The sequence below is a fragment of the Petaurus breviceps genome, unplaced genomic scaffold (assembly GCF_028583685.1).
Source record: "Petaurus breviceps papuanus isolate PSGF00001 unplaced genomic scaffold, PetGlider_PUasm1.0 91133, whole genome shotgun sequence".
Classification (NCBI taxonomy): domain Eukaryota; kingdom Metazoa; phylum Chordata; class Mammalia; order Diprotodontia; family Petauridae; genus Petaurus; species Petaurus breviceps.
In genome coordinates this window covers 236,909-257,832 of record NW_027187419.1, presented here as the reverse complement: position 1 = coordinate 257,832, position 20,924 = coordinate 236,909, and the positions used below count along the sequence as shown (strand labels likewise).

At 37.5% G+C, this 20,924-nt stretch overlaps 1 protein-coding gene across 2 annotated transcripts in view; it reads left to right on the top strand.

Moving 5' to 3' along the window:
• CEP164 (centrosomal protein 164) overlaps positions 1-20,924 on the top strand; it is an 81,189-nt gene that overhangs the window by 32,171 nt on the left and 28,094 nt on the right. For both annotated transcript variants that reach the window (XM_069080637.1, XM_069080636.1), the window contains exons 10-14: positions 1,011-1,094; positions 16,079-16,164; positions 16,764-16,817; positions 17,165-17,302; positions 18,481-18,618. In XM_069080637.1, the coding sequence (XP_068936738.1) occupies positions 1,011-1,094; positions 16,079-16,164; positions 16,764-16,817; positions 17,165-17,302; positions 18,481-18,618 (500 nt within the window). The remainder of the gene's footprint in view (positions 1-1,010; positions 1,095-16,078; positions 16,165-16,763; positions 16,818-17,164; positions 17,303-18,480; positions 18,619-20,924) is intronic.

The window sequence follows — 20,924 nt, the reverse complement described above, 5'->3', positions numbered from 1 at the left end:
AAAAAAAAAAAAAGAGCTGTGAGATTAGGAAGAAAAATGAAGGAATTAAGAGCTCGTAGGCCTCCTGTGGCTAACTACCCTACAGATTTACAAAGACTGGGGAAAATTAGGATGGGATCCAAGCCAAAACAGAACTATTACTGGATAGGAAGACTACAGAAAACTAGAAGTAGAGTGTAGAGGGCCAGAATGTCATTGGTAAGTATGGTCTGAGAAGAGTCACCATATTAGCAAGGCCTATGGAAGAATGAACCTGACCTTTTTAAAAAGGAATTTTCTTTGTAAAGGAGGACAACCTCAAGCATCTTTGGGTTGTGGATAGAAAGAACTATGGGCATCAGGACCAGAGTCTTGGCTGAGAATCATGTTATAAATTTATCAGTGCTAATGGCTAAGCTGTTCTAATTAGCATGTGGTCAGGTAGCAGTCCTCTAGCTGTCAAAGAGGAACACTCAGACTGAGAGAGCAGTGGGGTGTGTGCCTGTGGGCTGATACCTCCTGGAACAAATTTATGTCTATATTTAAATGTAGGCAGTTGCTTTTCCCTAACTTTCATAGCACCCAAATCCCTTTGTTAAGATTAGGGATTCTTCTGTCAGGGCAGGTAGGTGGCACAGTAGAGGGCCAGTCCTAGAGTTAAGAAGACCTGAGTTTAAATATGACTTCAGACACTTAGCTATGTGACCCTGGGTAAATCATTTAACCCTGTTTGCCACAGTTCCTCATCTGTAAAATGGGTTGGAGGAGATGGCAAACAATTCCAGTATTTTTGCCAAGAAAATCCCAAATGAGCTCACGATGGGTCAGATGAGACTGAAATGACTGAGTGACAACTACAATAATTCTTCTATAAGCCTACTCATGCCTCAGGAAGAAAGGGATGCAGCAGTAATTGGGTGGGGCTCTGGCTCCTTCTGACCATGGTGGAGAACAGTGAGGATTAGGGTGTGTAGTAGATTTAGAATTCCCTTTGAGTTAGGAATTCATACCCTTACGTCCTCTACCTTTAGGACTTTGGTTTTCAAAGTCGGATCTCTGAACAACTGCTGGATATAGATGGTTTGTCCCCAGTCTTGGATGGACCCGTCTTGGAGGTAAGTTGAACGGAATCTTGGCTCAGGGACACCGGTGGGGCCCATTCTGCCTATCATAACAGGAAAAGTCTGAAGTTGCATACATGTTCCACACCTTTGGATTCCCCACTTTTGGGAAGAAATGGGGGTAGGAAGGAAAGGAGTGTTTTCTCATATTCTTCTCTTGTCTTCTTTGGGGGTCAAGCTTGTTCTTTTTATTTATATTGTTGTAGTCATTTTATGTTTTATTGTTCTGGGTCTGCTTGTTTTTTTGCATTATTTTGTATGCATCTTTCCATATTTCTTCATATTCATTATTTTTGTTGCTTCTTACAGAACAGAAATAGTCTATTACATTCATGTACCATAATTTGTTTAGCCATTCTCCACTTGATGGACATCTATTTATTTCTAGATCTGTGCTACCAGAAAAAGTGCTGCTATAAATATTTTGGTGCATCTGGAGAAGCCTTTCTTATTGTCATTGACCTTCTTGGGATATAAGTCTAGCAATAGAATCTCTGGGGTCATTTTAGTCACTTTATTTGAATAATTCCGAATTGCTTTATAGACTGCACCAGTTCATAGCTCCACCAACAATGCATTAGTGTGTGCTTGTCTTTCCACGATTCCTCCAACTTTGACTATTCCCATTTTTTGTCATCTTTGCCAGTTTTGGGGGTCTGAGGTGAAACCTCTGTGTTGTTTTGATCAGTACCTTACTAGTGCTCTTTATGAATCACTTTTTAGTGATTTGTAGGATTCTTTAATCATACTGTTGTTGATAGACTTTTATCAGGGATATTTGATAAAAAGATTTTCCTCAGTCAGCTGCTACCCTTCTTATCATGTTTCCTGTAAAAGCTTTTCAGTTTTGTGTAGTCAAAATTATCTGTTTTATCTTTTGTAATTGTCTCCATCCCTTGTTTAAGCATTTACTTTCTTCGTAGCTCTGAAAGGCATATGATCTATTTTCCTTTCTAGTTTTTTATGCTGTGATCTTTAATATTCAGATCATGTTTCTATTTTGAATTTATTGTGGAATATGGTGTTAAGATGTTGATCTAAGACCAGTTTCTTCTAGACTAATTTCTGGTTTTCCCAACAGTTCTTATAAGATAGGAAATTCTTTACTAGGCAATTTGTTTTTTTGGTTTATTGAACACTGGTTTGTTGAGTTCAGTTATTTCTGATTTTTCCTTATCTAGCTTGTCTACTGATCTACTTTCTAATTTTTTTTTTGCCTTTTGGAGGGCAGTTGGGGTTAAGTAACTTGCCCAAGGTTACACAGCTAGTTTTTTTGTGTGGGTGTTAAGTGTCTGAGGCCGGAACCGAACTCGGGTCCTCCTGACTCCGGGGCCTGTGCTTTACTCACTGCACCACCTGGCCTCCCCTACTTTTTAATTTTTTAACAAGTACCAAATGATTTTGATGATTGCTGCTTTATAATATAGTTTGAGATGCACAAGTGATAATATTTCTTCATTCTTACCTTTTCCCCCAAGTATTTCTCTTAAGAGTCTACAAATTTTTTGTTTCTACCAGTGAATTAAAAAAAAAATATTTTGTTTAGCCCTGTAAAGTATCCTTATGGTAGTTAGGTATAGTATTAAATCTATAAATTAGCTTTGGTAGTATTGTCATTTTATTTTATTGCCACAGACCAGCCACAAGTACTGAATATTCCTCCAACTATTTAGGTTATCCTTCATTTCTATAAGGAGCATCTTATAATTGAAACTGTGCAGGTATTGAGGGTGATTTAGTAGACTGACTCCTAAATATTTTGTGTGTTTTGTAGTTACTTTGAATAGCACTTCTTTTTCTATTCTTCTTTTCTGAATTTTGTTATTGATACATTGAAATGTTATTGATTTTTGTGGGTATATTTTTTAGCTGAAGCTGTTGTCTCATTTATTTTCTTAGCTGATTCCTGAGTATTTTCCAAACAAACCATCATATTATCAATAGATAGGGATAGTTTTATCTCCTCTTTACCTACCTTTATGCCTTTAATTTCTTTCTCTTCTTTTTGCTATTGCTATTATTTGTAGAACTATATCAAATAATAGCTGGGAAAGGGAGTTTTCTTGCTTTGTTCCTGTATTTATTGGGAAAACTTCTAGTTTTTTTTCCCATTATATATAACATTTGCTTTTGGTTTTAGATTGATTTTTGTTGTATTAAAGAAAGATTACTCTATACCCATGCTATTTTGTGGCTTTTTTTTCTTTAGCATAAATGAGTGCTGTGCTATGTAAAAGGCTTTTTCTGCCTCTATTCAGATATCATGTAGTTTTAGATATCTCTGTTTTTAATGATTCATTTTTGAGTTAATTGTTTTCCTGATGTTGAACTATCCTTTCATTCCTGGTAAAAATATAACTTGATTATAATAAGTGACTTTTATCATAAGTTGATGTAATCTTTTTGCCAGGATTTTATTTAAAATGTTTGAATTAGTATTCATTGGTCTATAGCTCTCTTTCTTTGCTTTATCCCTCCTTGGTTTAGGTTTTAGTATTATGTTTGTCTCAAAGAGTTTGGTAGGGTGATTTTCTGTTTTTGAGAATAATTTGTATAGCAAAGATATTAATTGCTCTTTAAAAATTATAGAGGCAACTAGTTGGCTCAGTTAGTAGAGTGTTGAGCTTTCAGTCAGGAAGACCTGACTGAGTTCAAATGTGTTCTCTAGCTGTGTGTGATCTTGGGCAAATCAGTTAACTTCCATCTGCTTTTACTTTTTGCAGTTGTAAAATGGGGATGATAATAGCACCTACCTCCTAGGGTTGTTGTGAGGGTAAAGTGAGATAATGTTTAGCACAGTGCCTTGTAGGTGGTAGGTACTATATAAATACTAGTTATGATGATGAAAATCTATCTTTACTAGGAGTTTTTTTCTTTTGTTGTTTCTTTACAGTTAGTTCTGTTTCCTTTTCTGAAATTGAGTTATTTACCATTTGTTATTTCTGAGTTTGGATATTATGTATCTTTGAATGTAACCCTCTATTTCTTTAATATTCTTGGTTTTCTTGGCACGTAAGTATGCATTGTAGGTTCTAACATTTCTCTTTTTATTTCTTTTGGTGTGGTGATTTCATCTTGTTCTTTATTTTGTTAATTTGTTTTTCTGCTTTCTTTTTAATCAGGTTGGCTAAAGATTTTTCAGTAATTTAGTCAGTTTATAGAACCATCTTTTTTTTTTATCAGTTCTGTAATCTTTTTAGTTTTTAACTTATCTGTTTCTCCTCTAATGTTCAAGATTTTCTCTTTTGTGCTTGTTTTGAATTTATTTTTCGGCTTCCTAATTTTTTAAAATAAAAATTTCATTAAATTTTTTTGTTTTGTTAATGTATTTTTTTTTAGAGATTTCATTTCTCTTCTGAGAATTGCTTTATCTGTGTCTTAGAAATTTTGGTGTATTATCTCCTTATCATTGTCTTTCATGTAGTTATTAATTTTTTTCTGTCATTTGTTATTTGGCTCATGATTTAGAACTTCATTATTAACTTTCCATTTAGTTCTGTCTTTTGTTTGTGTTCCCTGAGTTGTTTATGTTTTTTAACATTATATTATGGTCTATAAAGGGACAGCATATAAAGGGACAGTGTACAGAGAACTTTCCTGGAAGTCAGGAAAACTTGGATTCAAGTCTTGTCTTTGCTGTATACTAGTGCTTTGACCCTAAGAGTTTCTTTAGTACTTGTTTCAGTACTCTAGGCAAAGGTGCCAATCTGAATTTAAAAGAGGGACTTTCTTCACCAGAGTTCCCTATACCCATGAAATCACAGGTCCAGTACCTATTCTTAGCCTTATAGTCTTTAAAGGATGTGTTTAGTATTTCATTATTTTGTATTTATCTGAAATTTGTTGTGCTCTAGTACATGATCCATTTTTGTAAAAATGCCATGTCGGTCTGAAAAATATGTATATTTGCTAGGAGTATATTCAAAAGATGTTATAAGTCTTTTAGCTCTAAGTTCTACAGTGGTTCAATTTGTATTTTCTCTTTTGTTTATCTTTCTGTTAGATTTGTCCAACTCTGAAAGAGCATTAAAGTCTCCTCCTATTATTATGTTACTATCTTTTATTTTTTTGAAGTTCAATTAATTTTTCCTTTACAAAGTTATGCCATTTGGGCATAGAAGTTTAATATTAATATTGATTTGTTATCTGCTTTCTTTAAGGGTAGTTTAATTTTTTTATCTTTGTTTATGTCGTAAATTTTTATTTTTGTTTTGTCTTATATCATGATGGCAACTCCTACCTTTTTGGATTCAACTGATGCATTCATAGTACATTTTCTTCTAGCCATTCATTTTAAGTCTATATCTTTGCTTTTTGGGATATGTTCTTATAAGCAATAGATTATGGGACATTATTTTCTTATTCATTCTTGTCTTTCAGTTTTTTGGTTTATTGAATTCATTCATCTATAAAATTATGAGAATTAGGTTTATGTTTTCCTCCATTTTGTATTTCATTAGTATTTTTTTTTAAGGCTTTTTTGTTTGTGTGTTTGTTTCCTTGCCTCTTTTAAAGTTAGTACTTTGGTCCTACTGTTAGTTTTGTTTAAACTACTTTGCTTTAACTCTTTCTCACAGGCTCTCTTTTATTCCATAATGTCTCCCTATTTCTCCCTTTGTTGTACCTTTTTCCTAGTTGTGTGGTTTTACTTAAACTATTGATTTCTTTTTCTTTCTTTTAATTTGATTATCTAATTCTTCCTTTTTTCACCTTCTTATTTTCCTCAGTTCCATTAAATGTGGTTAGTTTGAAATCTCTCCTCCTCCCAACATCTTTTGTTTGTTAGGTTTTTTTTTCTTTTTCTGTCCAAGAAGAATTTTTTTTTAACTTTGTTGTCATTATTAATCCTTTTCCATTCTTGGCCATTCTGAATTTTATTCTCCAGTTTGTGGTCTATATAAATTGGTAGCACAGCACTCAAGTCATAGTTTGCCAGACCTCCTTGCCCCCTAATCTATATCATTATTCCTTCTTTAATCTCTTAGTGTTTGTCATGGAGTTCAAGCTTCTGAAATACTAAATCTGGCTTCCTTCTTCCAACCAGTTTCTATGTAGATATTGCTCCATCATTCCTTTTTTCTGTCATGCCTTATTCTTTTTTTAAAAATTTAATTTAATTTTTAATTTATGGAATAAAACAAGCATTTCCATAACATAATATAATAAAAAAAGATGACTACCTATGAAACTGCCAATCTATTATGTGCAATTTGCTGTTCCTTTTAAATAAATAATAAAGTTATCATGTAAATTTCTTTTTCTTCCTTCTCTACCCCCCCTCTAGAGATGGCTAGTATTAGACACAAATACGTATATGTATATAGATGTAAAATCATTCTATATACACTTATATTTATCAGTTCTTTTTCTAGATGCAGATAGTATCTTCCTTCATATATCCTTTGTAGTTAATTTAGGTATTTATAATAGTCAAAATGACTTATTTGCTCAGAGTTGTTCTTAAAACAGTATTGCTGTTACTGTATACAATGTTCTCTTGGCTCTGCTCATTTTTCTCTTCATCATTTAGTACAAGTCTATCCATGTTTTTCTAAGATCTTAGAACTCATCATTTCTTATAGCACAGTAGTATTCCATCACAATCATATACCACAACTTGTTCAGCCATTCCCCAATTGGTAGGCATCCCCACAATTTCTGGTTCTTTGCCACTACAGTGAGAGCTGCTACAAATATTTTAGAACGTATTGATTCATTTCCTTTTCTCCGTAATCATCTTTGGAATTAGACCTAGCAGTGGTATGTCTGGGTCAAAGGGTATAGGCAGTTTAATAGCTCTTTGGGCACAATTCCAGATTGCTCTCCAGAATGGTTGGATTAATTCACAATTCCATCAACAATAAAAATGAGTGTTCCAATTTTTCCACATCCCTTCCAACATTTGTCACTTTCCCCTTCAGTCATTTTAGCCAATCTGATGGGACAAACAACAGGCTGTAAAATGGTATCTCAAGGTTGTTTTAATTTGCGTTTCTCTAATCAATAATGATTTAGAGCATTCTTTTCATATGACTATAAATTATTTTGATTTCTTCACTGGAAAACTGCCTGTTCATATCCTTTGATCAATTGGAAAATGACTTGTATTATTAGAGATTTTACAAAGTTCTTTATATATTTGAGACATGAGATCTGTATCTGAGAAACTATCCTTAAAAATTTTTCCCCAAATTTTCTGCTCTCCTTTTGATCTTGGCTTCATTTGTTTTATTTTACAAAGCCTTTTAAATTTAATATAATTGGTATTACCCATTTTATACCTCACTCTGCTCTCTATTTCTTGTTTGTTCATAAATTGTTTGCCTATCCATAAATCTGATAAGTAATATGTTCCATGTTTTTCAAATTTTCTTGTAATATCTCTCTTTATATCTAGGTCTATGTATCCATTTTTACCTTATCTTGATAAATGGTGTAAGATATTGGTCTATGCCTAATTCTTGCCATACTGCTTTCCATTATTAGAAGTATCAGTTCATGAAGGAAGTTATGAAGATAGAAGCAGTGCCTTATGGTAGAAATTGTTCTGTGTCTAATTCTATTTCCTGCACTCTTCACAGTCATTCTCCTTCCTATATCTCATGTGATCTAATCCATGTCCATGTCCATGTCCTCTCATCCTCCTGAGTGCTAGTTGCCACAGGAGTCTAAGACTCCTTCTCTTGGGCAGGATTGTCTGTGGAGGCACAACAGTTTCCCAGAGGAAGTAGTTTTCTGAGTGTGTTTTGTGAGGGCTCTTCAGTGGGACTTCCTCCCCTAGTTGGCTTGAGACCTCCCTTTTCATTCCCACAGTTTCAGTTCCTCTTTTCTGCCATCTCTTCCATTCTTCTGCAGTTCTCTTCTTTCTGAGATGCTATAGGAATTATCTTTTATTTATTGTCCACTATGGATTTTGATCTCACATTCCCCTTTGTCTTCCTCTTCCACACTTCCCATTTATAAGCCCTTCCCTTCCACATTTTTTCCCTCACAAAGTAAAATACTTTACCTATAGGATGTCAGTGGTGCTTGATTTCTCTCCTTCTACTCTCACATCTTTTATTTTTTTAAATTATGTTTTCATCTTTCCTTGTACACTGAAAAAAATTTCTGTTTTTTTAACCCCATATGCTGGTCTTTCTCTTTTTTAAAAAAAGTCTCTAGAGAAAGAATAATTAAGTTTATTATTGTTTCCTTGGTTGTTATACTTATTTTCCCTTCTTGTATTTCTGTTGTTTGATATTGTTGTTGTAAGTTGAATATCCTGCTCATTTTAAAAAATCTTTTCTTAAATGTCTTTAAGTGTCTCTCTTTTTTTAAAAAATTAAATGTCCATCTTTTTTATTTTTGATGAGGTTCAGGTTTTTAGTTCATAATTTTTTAGGCTACATCTTAGGCATCTTTGCTTTTCAGAATATATATTATTTTATTTCCTTTTGTGGTTTTTAATGGGTGTTGAATATTCTGGTAGTTCCATTTCTGTAATGTTTACATATTCTATCTGTGACATTCTGTTTTGAATTTCTTATAACCTTTTGCAGAATTTGTTGTATGTGCTTAAAATTGTTAAATTTAACTATGTGTCTTGGAGTTTGAAGTGTAGGTTTTCTTTAGAGGTGAGCTATGGATTTTTTCAACTGGTCCATTGTTCTCTTTGTTTAGAAGTTCTGGGCAACTTTCTTGTATTTTTTCCTGCTCTGTGTTGCAAAGGTTTTTTCTTTGTCATGTTCTTCTTGGGGCATCTATGATTCTTAAGTTGTCTTTGTGTAGTCTGTCTTTAAAGTCAATGGCTTTTGCTTTAATCAAGATCTTTTATTCTTTTAGCATTATTGCCTTTTGCTTCTTTTCTTCCAGTTGACTCTTATTTTAATATCTTTGTGTTCTAAGATCTGTTATCTTCTTTTTAGTTTTTTTGGAGAAACCTGCTGTTGTGGATTCAAGTCTGCTAATTATGTCAGTGAAGACTAGATGTTCTGACATTTGTTCTGACTACTTCTCGTATGGTTTTCATTTCTCTTTTAAACCATTCTGGAATATTTTGTCATTCTGTGATCTTTTAGAATTCCACTGGGTTCTATGTTTTGTCAGGATTCAGTTCAATTTCCTATGTCTTATAATATTTGTTAAGAGAACTTCATAATCTCTTTGAGGATTTAATACTCATCCTTTCTTCTAATTTTAGCAGCCTCAATGTTTATCTGAGCTCTAGAGTTTTTTCCAATAAATTTTTATTTATTTCATTAAATATTTCCCAACGAAGATTTTTTAACTTCATTTTTTAAAAATTTGAGTTCCAAATTCTGTCTTTCCTTCCTATCCCTTCCTCGTTCTTGAGAAGGCAAGCAATTTTATATCAATTTATATCAAATGTGAAGTCATGCAAAGCATATATACATATTAGCTATGTTGCAAAAGAAAACAGACAAAAGGGAAAAATAATAAAAGTTTAAAAAATGTATACTTCAGTCTTCACTCAGAGTTCATCAGTTCTTTCTCTGGAGGTGGATAGCATGTTTTCATTATGGGTCCTTTGGAATTATCTTGGACCATAGTCTTGATCAGAGTAGCTCAGTCTTTCACAGTTGATCATCCTTATGACTTTGCTGTTACTGTGCATTGTACTGTGTACAGTGTTCTCTTACTTCTTCTCATTTCACTTTGCATGAGTTCATATAAGTTTTCCCAGGTTTTTCTGAAGCTATTCTTCTCATCATTTCTTATAGGACAATAGTATGCCATCATGATCATATATTAGAGCATGTTCAGCCATTCCCCAGTAATGGGCCCTTGATTTCCAACTCGTTGCCCTTCCAAAAAGAACTGCTATAAATATTTTTGTACAAATAAGTCCTTTTCCCTTTTCTTTGATTTCTTTTGTATGTAGACTTCGCAGTGGGTATTGTTGGCCAGAGAGTTTGCACAATTTTATAGTCTTTTTGTCAGTTACTGATTGTTTTTCAGAATGATTGGATTAGTTTACAACTTTACCAAGAATGCCTTAACGTCCTAGTTTTTCCACATCCCCTCTAGAATTTGTCATTTTCCTTTTCTGCCATGTTAGCCAATTTGATAGGTATGAAGTTGTCTCTCAAGAGTTGTTTTAATTTGCATTTTTCTAATCAGCAATGACTGAGAGCATTTTTTAATGTGACTATTGAAAGCTTTGATTTCTTCTTCTGAAAACTGCCTGTTCATATCCTTTGACCATTTATCCAGTGAGGAGTGGCTCTATTTTTATAAATTTGGCTAAGTTCCCTAAGTATTTGAGAAATGATGCCTTTATCAGAGAGACTTGCTGTAAAATTCCCCCTCCCCCCTTTTCCTATTTTCCTTCTAATTTTACTTGCATTAGTTTTGTTTGTGCAAAAGCTTTTTAATTTCATGAAATCAAAATTATCCATTTTACTTCCTATGATCCTCTGTATCTCTTGTTTGATCATAAATTCTTCCCTTATCTAACAAATTTTCTCATGGTCCCCTAATTTATATCTAAATAATTTTTCCATTTTGACCTCATCTTACTACACTGTATGAGATACTGTTCTATGCCTAGTTTTTACCAAATCACTTTGTAGTTTTCCCAGCAATTTTTGTTCAATTGTGAGTTCTTATATCAAAAGTTTGGATTTTTGAGTTTATCAAACACTAGATTGCCATGGTTGTTTGCAACTGTGTATTATGTACCTAGTCTCATCACTCTGTTTCTTAGACAGTATGAGATTATTTTCAGAATTACTGCTTTATAATATAGTTTGAAATCTGGTATTGCTGACTGTTTTCTTCTCTCTCTTTTGTTTTGCTTTTTGGAGGACAGTTGGGGTTTAAGTGACTTGCCCAAGATCACACAGCTAGTTTTTGTGCTAAGTGTCTGAGGTCGGATTTGAACTCAGGGCTCCTAACTCCAAGGCCTCTATTCGCTGCACCACCTAGCCGCCCCCTGGCTGTTTTCTTTTACATTTTTTTCATTGATTCCCATGACATTCTTGACCTTTTGGTTTTCTAGGTGAATTTTATTTTTTTTTTCTAGCTCTTAAAATAATTCTTTGGTACTTTGATTAGTATGGCACTGAATAAATAAATTAACTTAGGTAGAACTGTAAATTTTTAAAAATTATATTGACTTAGCCTATCCATAAGCAATTAATGTTTCTCCCATTGTTTAGATCTGTCTTTATTTGTGTGAAAAGTGTTTTGTAATTGCATTCATTTAGTTCCTTGGTTTATCTTGGCAGGTAGACTCGCATGTGTTTTATATTGTCTACAGTTATTTTAAATGGAATTTATCTTTCTATCTTTTCTCATTTGCTTTAGATTTTTAATTGACTTTTTCTCCTCTTAAAATCTGGTGTTTCACCTTTTTTTCTTTGTATTTGCATCACTGAATTTTTGACTTCTCCCTCTTTGACACTGGGTATACCTCTAGGATTGGAGTGCAAAGCTGCCTCAGTCAGTCTCCCCCTGCTGGGGGGAATCTAATTTTCATCCGCCTTGCTTTGGTCCCTACCCTAAGTGGTTTCTGTGGGGGGACAGGGCTGACCTAGACTGGATTTCCATTCCTTTTCCTTTAGGAAGTATCTGTCACTTTTGCTGGCTCCTTGACCTACATGTCTCTCCTCCTCTATCCTCTCCCACCCCCATTGTGGCTAGGCAGAGTCTGTGTTTTTGCTTGTTACAGTTGGGTGGAGTGTGATGGCAAAGTCTCTACAGGGGGAAGAGAATACTTTTGTGAGTCCCAGGCACAAGTCTTTGGGTTGATTTGTGCTTCTCTGTCAGAGTAGCATCGAGGCTGATAGGGGTGGGGTGCTGAGCAAGCACATTGAAGACTAGGGTTCTCCAATGTTAATTCATAAGGCTTTTATCCTGTCCTGTGGATTTAACGGTATTTCCTCTATCTCCGTTGTATGTTTGCTCTTGGGGGTTGAGTTGAGAGCTAATGGGGGCTGGAGAAAATGTTCAGTCCATCATCTTGTTTGGTCACATGAATCAAAAGTTGACAGATATTTTTTGAGACAAATATGTTTCCTTTAGCTAAGGCAGTATTAGGGAGAAGAATCAGAAACAGCAGGCTACTTTATGAATCCTCTTGAATCTCCTTTTCTTACTAAGTAGTTATAGGCTAGATTGTATCTCAACTCTGCTAAGACATAGTCTTCACTCAGTGAACATTAACTAATAATGATGCTCCAAAAATTATAATAAAGAAATTATAATAAAAATTATAATAAAGAGATTTATTTTCTCTGTTAAGAGCTAATACATAACATGCTATTAAGCCCTTCAATGCCAGGTTCTGAAGAAGGAAGCTGTGATATAGCCCCTATAAATATCTGTTGATAGAAAAAAGACCTAATAGTTTCAAAATCCTTCTCAAGTTATACTGAGGTTCCTAGTCCAGAAGATTCAAGCAAGAGAGGCTGATGTGAATTTAGGGTTGAAAGAGGTACATCCTTGCTAGACCTAATGTGCCTTTGCCTCAGTAATTAACACCCTCCAAACAATTCTAGATTTCATCAAGAAACTCAGTCTTTGTCCCTGTGATAAATGAAGAGATTCATAGCTTTGAATTTTCTGTAGCCAGAGCTAAAAATGAGATGTTTTGAAGCTAAGAAAGGAATCTCACAGACTCTTTAGTTGGATATGTAGAACACTTGATAGTTTTGCTCATTTGTTTAGAATTCTTGCAGTACAAAGACTGCTGGATTTGGAGTCAGAGGACCTGGGTTTGAATCCTAATCTTTACTATGTATGTGACCTTGGACAAGTCACTTTAGCTCTCTGGCCTCAGTTTCCTCATCTGTAAAATGAAGAGGTTGGATTTAAATGACCTCTGAGGTACCCTCCAGCTCTAAACCTGTGATCGTTATGAATCTCTGTAAACCTTATTTGAGGGTACCAAGAACATGCTGGTCAGGGGCGGCCAGGTAGCACAGTGAGTAAGAGCACTGGCTCCAGTGTCAGGATGACCTGGGGATCAAATCTGGGCTCAGATACTCAGCACCACACCCAGAAATAACTGGCCGTGTAATTGAGCAAGTTACTTAACCCCGATTTCTTAAAAAAAAAAAAAAGAACATGCTGGTCTTTGTTAAAAAGAGAAAAAAAAGGTTAAATGATATCTTCTTCCCATATCCCTTCCTCTTCTTCCTTTTCCCTCTTCCTCTCTTTTTCCTCTCCCTCTCTCCCAACTTTCTTCCTTCTCTCCCCCTTTTCTCTCCCCTTCCTCTTCTCCCCTCTCCCTCTTTCCACTGTCTTCTCTCTTCCTTCTCCCTCTCTCCTCATTTCCCTTCTCTCCCCCTCCCCTCTCCTTCTCTTCTCTCTTTCCTACTCTCTCTTTTTCTGTGTCCTCTCATTCTCTTTTCTTCTCTCCCTCTCCCCCTCCCTCTTTTTTTTTCTCTTTTTCTCCTCTTAGGTCTTGAGATCCTGCTCCTTTTGTCTCTGTGTCTTGTGAGGCTTCTTCCATAACTGAGGAATCAAGGGGATCTGTTTGGATTAGATCCATACTTTCTTAGAACTGGAACCAAATACAAATCTGACAGAGAACAACCTTGTAGCTTTAGGTTAGGAATATAGAACATGCCCTGTAGCCCCTTAGGTATAAATTTAGGGTTATTGATTTTCCCCTCTGGCTAGGCTGGTTCTCTGAAGTATTCATTCTGTTTGGTTCCCAGTCTCAGGGTCTGCCCTAGGAGCATATCTTTAGGTGTTCATTCTCTGTACTTTTCTCTTAGGCAGGAGGATTGATCTTGTTTATAGCAGATGGACAGAGATCTTTCGTAGAGATCCTTCCCACAGGTGGTCAATTCCATCTTGAATTTGTGCTCTCTAGTCTTATAGGCCATTCTAATCCAAAATTCTGTACCAGAGCACTTATGTAGGCCCATAATCTTTCTATCTTTTTAATCATTTCTGTTTTTAAATTTGTTAAAGCAGAGGGTTGTCCAGTTGTTGGTTTTTTTTTTCTTTTCTTCAAGAGGCATCTACTATGAGGTCTGAAGAAGGGGCTTGTTGTAATGTTCAGTTTTTAGTAATGACATTTGTGATTGGAAATGGGGAGAGGAGTGGGGAAAGGAGTGAATCATTGTTTGAAGGGTCTGAACTGGCTGATGTGATTAAAAGTGACAGCACTAGCAGGGAATCCTTCTGCCACGCATGCCACTAGATATTCACAGATGACATTTCTATTTTTACCTTAAAAATTTTTGGGGGTAGGGGGTGGGGTCACAGTTCTGGCCCTGCCCCTCAGTGCCCATCCAGATGGTAGAATTGGGCCACAGCTGCTGAAGCTTGAGCTGCCAGTGGGTGGTAGGGGTAGGAAAAAGGGAGGGTAGGGCAGTGTGCCAGCCTGGGCCCAGGGAGCCCCAGCTGGGGGAAGACAGAATGATCTGTCTCCTCTTCCACCAACTCCCCTCCCCTCCCCCCATTAACCCTTGCTGTCCCAGAACAGAAGAAACTCTTATCAGGATTATAGATGGCTAGTTTTGGAATGCCAGTTGACAAAAGTACTTTACTCTGATTGAGAGATAGGGCTGGGGTAGGTTGGAGTTGTTCACCTACTTCTGTGAGAAGCATTTGAAAATGTCCAGGCCTCCTTACTTTTCATCATCCTTGGAAATATTTATTAGCTCTGCTTCTTCCTAACTGCACTGTTTTCATCGCTCTTCCTATGACCATAGGCAATATGAAGTAGACACTCTCCTTAGCCAAAGGGAGTAGAAAGAAGAGATAAAGTTCATTTGCTGATTTGTAGGTCTATGGTTTATTTTCTTTTAGAACTGTTTGTTTTATGTCTGGATTAAAGCAAAGGCCTGGGAGTGATGAATTTGAAATCTTCTCCAGGGGGCTCCTTCTTATCATATAACATTCCCATAGTCCTTTTTCTCTCCTGTGTGATGATACTCATGGGCCTTTCTTTATGCTGTGAAGATCTCACAGAGATTTATTGGCAGGGTCCTGGGTATGAGGAAGATACTTGTCTAATTATGGTGACTAAGCAGTTGGTAGTAACATGGATGGATCAAGAGGCATCTTTTTCCCTTTCACAGGAGCACAGCTTTGGTGGTGTTTGGTCTTGGAGGTAGAACTTTCCATCCTCTAATAGAGTATAAACTGTTGTGACGCTATTTGATAAATTCCTTTTCCTAAGCAGTGCTGCTAAGTCCTCTTTAGCTTACGATAGTTCTAGTGCTCAGCATATAATCTGTGCAGGTGATGGGTGTGTTTGTATGCTTCCCTTTTCTCATACTGAAGGTTTCCCAAAGGTGGAAAGAGTGACTTTCTATGTGTTTTTTTTTTATTTTTTTATTTTTTAAAAGCAATCGGGGTTAAGTAACTTGCTCAAGGTTACACAGCCAGTTATTTCTGGGTGTGGTGCTGAGTATCTGAGCCCGGATTTGATCCAGGTCATCCCGACACTGGAGCCGGTGCTCTTACTTGCTGAGCCACCTGGCCACCCCTAAGCAATTGGGGGTTAAGTAACTTGCTGAAGGTTACACGGCCAGGTGTTTCTGGGTGGGTGCTAAGTGTCTGAGCCCGGGATTCGATCTCCAGGTCTTCTCAACACTGGAGCCGGTGCTCTTACTTGCTGTGCTACCTGGCCGCCCCCTCTATGTGTTTTGTATTCTTTCATTGTACCCACTACAGGGCTCTGTACACAGTGACCATTCAGTGAATATCGTTGGCTGATCTGTTCTCCCTAGACCCCTATAGCAGGCCAAGGGAACAACTAAGAAATTGGGAGTGAGAGGGAACTTTGCTGAGGTTCTGAAAAATAGGATTCTGTGGACTTAGATTCTGTTTCCTGTACAGCCCTAATGTCTTTCATGTGTGCTTCATATAAGCCCTGCGATTGTTGGTGCTTTTCACAAAGCTTGGGAATCAGTGGGAGTGCAGAGGGATATATCTAGCAGCTACCCCTTTGTTTAGAGTGTTTCTCTCAATTTTCCCAGCTAAAGCATAACATCCTTGCTTGTTGCCCCCAGACCAAGGACCCAGGAGAGGAAGAAAAAGACCAAACTCAGTCTAACCTGGAAGAACCAGAGAGTGAACAGTCCAGTGATGGAGAGAGGTATGGCACATGAAATCTCATTTTTTCAGTGATATGAAACTCTGAGATGACTGTCTAAGGGCTCCTGTCTAAAGGGAAGGAGGATGGATTCAGTCACCTCCCAGGATCATTTATTGTTGCCCTGATGTTTCATGTTAAGCAGGACTTTTTTTTAAAGTGATGTTGCATGCCTTTGAAAATGACCTTGTCCGTACTGCACCATTTGTGGGTCCTGGGGTCTGGCCTCATTGTTGTGTTAAACTGATTAAGCATTTCCATGTGTGGCATAGTGCCAAGACTGAGATAGTTTGTGTGTAGAAGGGAAGCTACAGGGGGAGAGGGTCAGCACTGACCTCTGAAACAAGTCCCTTTGACCTCAGGAATGACCAAGGCTTACAGAGGTAGTGATATCCCAGACCTGAGCTATATAAATCAGTGACTTTCACCCTGGGGAAAGGCCTATAGCTTTTAGATAGCAAAAATGGATTGATTTTCTACCTCCTTAAAAATCATAACTTTGGGCAGTTTTGAAAGTGATGATCCTTTGTGTAAGGTGTATCATTTTCTCCCCATTTTCTTTTCCCTCTTCTCTTGGCATCCACCCCTCTCTTGGGCATTAGAATACTGGGTGCAGACCCACCTGCCAGTATCTCCAGTCATCATTCACGTGAAGAGTAAGTGTATCCCAAAAAAAAACTGACTTGTCTAAGAATGGGCTGTGGAAGCCTGCCCACAAATTAGAGAGTTGAGGGGAGGGATGTGTTGCTCATCCAGAAGAATTCTTCCTTCTCCCTCCCTTGTCCTATTTGCTCTGCCTACTTTGAGATGCTTTTCTCTGTGTGGGTCTCTGTGGAGGGGGGAAAGAAGGGAACCAGAGGGTGGTGGAGGGTAGTGTGGTGCATCAGGTAAGCCTTCCTTTGCAACTTCCCTTCCTCTCACTCTCCCTTTTTGACTTAAACTGAGAGATAGGGGCCTTGATGTCCTCTTCAAGATTAATAGTAACCTTCTTCCTTATGTGAAGGGAGAAAATCCAGAGCCTTTTTCATGTTCAAGAGGGAGGAGAAGGGCAGCACTCCCTGGAGGGTTCGTTTAGGGAGACACTGGAACCAGAGCAGAATGTGATGGCCAGCCCAACTTCACTGACCTCCTCCCCAAAGAGGTAAGGGTTTGTTTGAGTCCTCTGCTCTGTCAGTGGGGGTCTAAGGGAGGGGATGGCAGCCCAGAGGATCTGCTAATCTGGATCCTGGAAAGGGAAGAGTTGGATTTAGTTCTGTGTCATGGTAAACAGCAGGGTGCCTTAATGGAGAGCCATGTAAGGTAACTGTATATGTGACTGGCAAAGGAATTCTCTTTCTTTAAGGAAAGTCAGGAGCGTGGCCCTCTTTCTGTACACTGCTCTGGATCTGCATTTGGTATTTTTATTTTCATGAGTAGAAACTTAGAAACTGTTGAATTAGAAAGTACCCCTTGGTCCCGTAGCTCTTCCTTCCCACAAGAGAGAGGTGGTTGCAAGCATTGGCAACTCTTTTGGTGATGCTGGGGTAGCTTTCCTTCTTCCTTAGACCTACTTCTGGAGAGAAACCATCACATAGAGGAAAGAGGGCCAGACTTGGACCAGGAGACTTGTGTCGAAGTCTTAGGTCTGATGCTCAGTAGCAGGAGATGATGGCCAAGACACTTTATCTCTGAGTTGCCTCATCTGTAAAATGGAGACAGTACTGCTTGTATGACCTCTCTTAAGGTTGTTCTGGGGAAAGTGCTTTGTAACCTTATAGAGCTATATAAATGTGAGCTGTTATTCCCTTCCTCCATCACCACAGCATCACCACAGTACCTGTTGTTTTGGCAGGACTCAGTTTGGGAATTAGAGGTGGCAGTCAGAGAAGACTTCCTGTGTCAGACCAGAAGACCTGATTCAGAGACAACAGTCTTCTCTCCTTGTTCCTTTGGTTCCTTGGCAGTGGAAAGTTCTTTCTTGCAGAGCTTTTAGCCTTGGCTTTGAGACCATTGGTTTTATTAAACACTTGTGGCTGCTTAAAAGAACTAGCATTCTAGTCAGTTAACGTCAATTAAGTATGCCTGCTGTCTGCTTAGTATCTCACTAGGTGCTATGAAATTCTGTGTCCCAGATGGGGCATGGACCTGCACTCTCTCATTGTGTCTCACATTGCTGGGGAGTAGGCAAGGAGAGGGCTAAAGACCTGTAGAAAGCCTGGCACCTGTGGTTGGGAAACTGGTGTGCCATCTGTTCTAAATCGCTTTTTTCTTTGTCCCTGAACTGAGTCCCAAGCTCCCTGTCCTTATCATTCTTTCCTTATCTTCTTACTGATGCAAAAGTGAGCAGATCATCAACCCCCCTCATGACTGTAAGATGGAAGAAGAGCCGAACACCACACAAGTTGAACATGAGCAGAAAAAGGCAGAAGAACTTGAGGATGTGATGACCAGCCCAGCGTTGCCAGGCTCCCGAGAAGAGTAAGGGCCAGTTGTAATCTCTCTGGTAGTGTCTTTTGCATGTGATCTGCCTGCTTGCCACATAAAGAGTGGTTGTGTGTGGACCTTTGGGATGAGAGCTCTTCTGTGGCGGAGTTGGTTTCTGGGGAGGTTTGGGTGGTTTAAGGTCCTGAGGCAAGTCATTGTGTCCCAAATGTTGCTTAGGTGCAACATGGGTGCCATGCTGGAGGGAGAGGAGGAGTCGTTTCTAGCCAAGCAGCTAAAACTTTTTGTTGTTGTTGTTAAATGATTAATTAAAAACTTAATCTTGAACATCAGTATATCTGACTAAACTGGCTCAGTATCTACATTTAAATGAATTCATTTCATTGTATAACTTAATCAGAACTTTTCAGCCACTCCTTGGGATTCTTTGTTCATCTTCATTTGTCTGGGTCTGCTTTTTCACTTTAAATAATTTCATAAAGACTTTTTTGTATTTCTTATATTTGTTAGTCTTAATTGTATCATAGACTCTTACATGAATATACTGAAAAAATCTATTTAACTGTTCTCCCATTACTGGATATTTAGGTTAGCCCCAGTGCTTTGCAATTACATCTAATGCTGCCGTGAATATCTTTGACAACTCCTCTTTTGTTTGCTTTTTTTTATGACATTTTTGGGGAATATTCCTAACAGTGGAATTATTGGTTCAAAGGGTATGATTATTTTTGTAATTTTTACTGTGTACTGCAAAAGCATGCTCCAGAAAGATTCAACAAATTTTCTGAGCTACCAACAATGAATAATTGTACCTGCTTTTCCACAACTAAACTAGCATTGAGTCTCATTGCTTTTAATTATTTTTCCTGTTTGATGAGTGTGACTTGGTACCACACAGTTGTTTTAATTTGGATCTCTTTGATTTTAATGAAGTTGAGCATTTTGCAAGTGTTGTTTGTTAATACCTGAAACCTTTTATCCAAAATACTCTCAAATCCTTTGTCTTATTTAATCCTCATGATGCTCCTGTGAAGTAGGGAGGTCAGTTATTATTTTATGCTAAAACTCCTGAGAGGCAGTCTGGCATGATGGAGAGTGGATTTTCTGATTTTGAAATCAGAAAGACCTGAGTTAAAATTCTGGCTCTCACACTTAGTGATTTTATGACCCTTAGGGACCATGAGCTTTTCCTGAAGTGTAATATTATCCATAGCATAATAATCTGTGTTAGGGGAAGGAGTTCCCTGGACATCTTGATGTAATAAAACTTTCACATTTCATGCATGCGTGATATTATCTATATCCGTACTTCCTTTCCTGATGTAGATCACAAGCCCTCTTTGCCTTGGGTGGGTAGTTTCATAAATTGCTGTGGCCAGCCCTTGGGTGATGAGCCTCTTTGGACTTAGGCTTGTCCTCAGAATAGAACCAGTTGCTAGACACATATTTGAAGCCTGCATAATAATCATAATTATAATACCTCACATCTCCCAAGCACTTTTGCTCATAACATTTCCATGAGGTAGATAATACAAGTTGTGATATACCCATTGTACAGATGAAGTGGCACAGTTTGTCAGGTGACTTGCCCAAGGTCACATAGTAGGTTAGTGATCAGGCAGGCCCCACTATAGTTTTCCCAACACCTGGTGGTTGTTCAACCATGGGGTCCTTAACACCTCTCAAAGCAGAGCATTATGTTGGATAGCTATAATTACTATAATTTTTTCTCTTACAATATCATGATTCCTATAGGAGTTGGGGTCCCTTTTACTAGATCAGGCTGCAAAGTATGTTTCTTTTTAAAAAAAATAATCTTTTTCCCCAATTACTTGTAAAGACAACTTTAACCATTCATTAAAAAAAATTTTGAGTTCCAAATTTTCTCTCTTACCTCCCCTCTTCCTGAGATGGCCAAAAGTTTGATATAGGTTATATATGTGCAATCATGCAAAACATATTTCCATATTATTCATGTTGTGAAAGAAGATATAGGGGGCAGCTACGTGGTGCAGTGGTATAGCAGCAAGCACCCCAGTGTTCCCAGGGTAGCTGCTAGCACAGGTTCTTGGATCTGCTTTGATAAAGGAAAGCAACTCAAAATGGGTTAACAAGCTTACTTTAATCAGTCAGACATATATCGTTTACCTTGTTCAGGGGAAAATAGTCAGCACCCCAAACTTCAGAATACACAGACAGAATTATCAAGTCAGAGAAACAGATCAAGTAGACAGATTTCCAAACTGTCCAACCATTACATCCATACCAAATCAGCATCTGGGTTTTTCAAAGCCAGGGGACTCTCAACAACGGCTTCCCAGAATTCAGATCAAATCACAGAA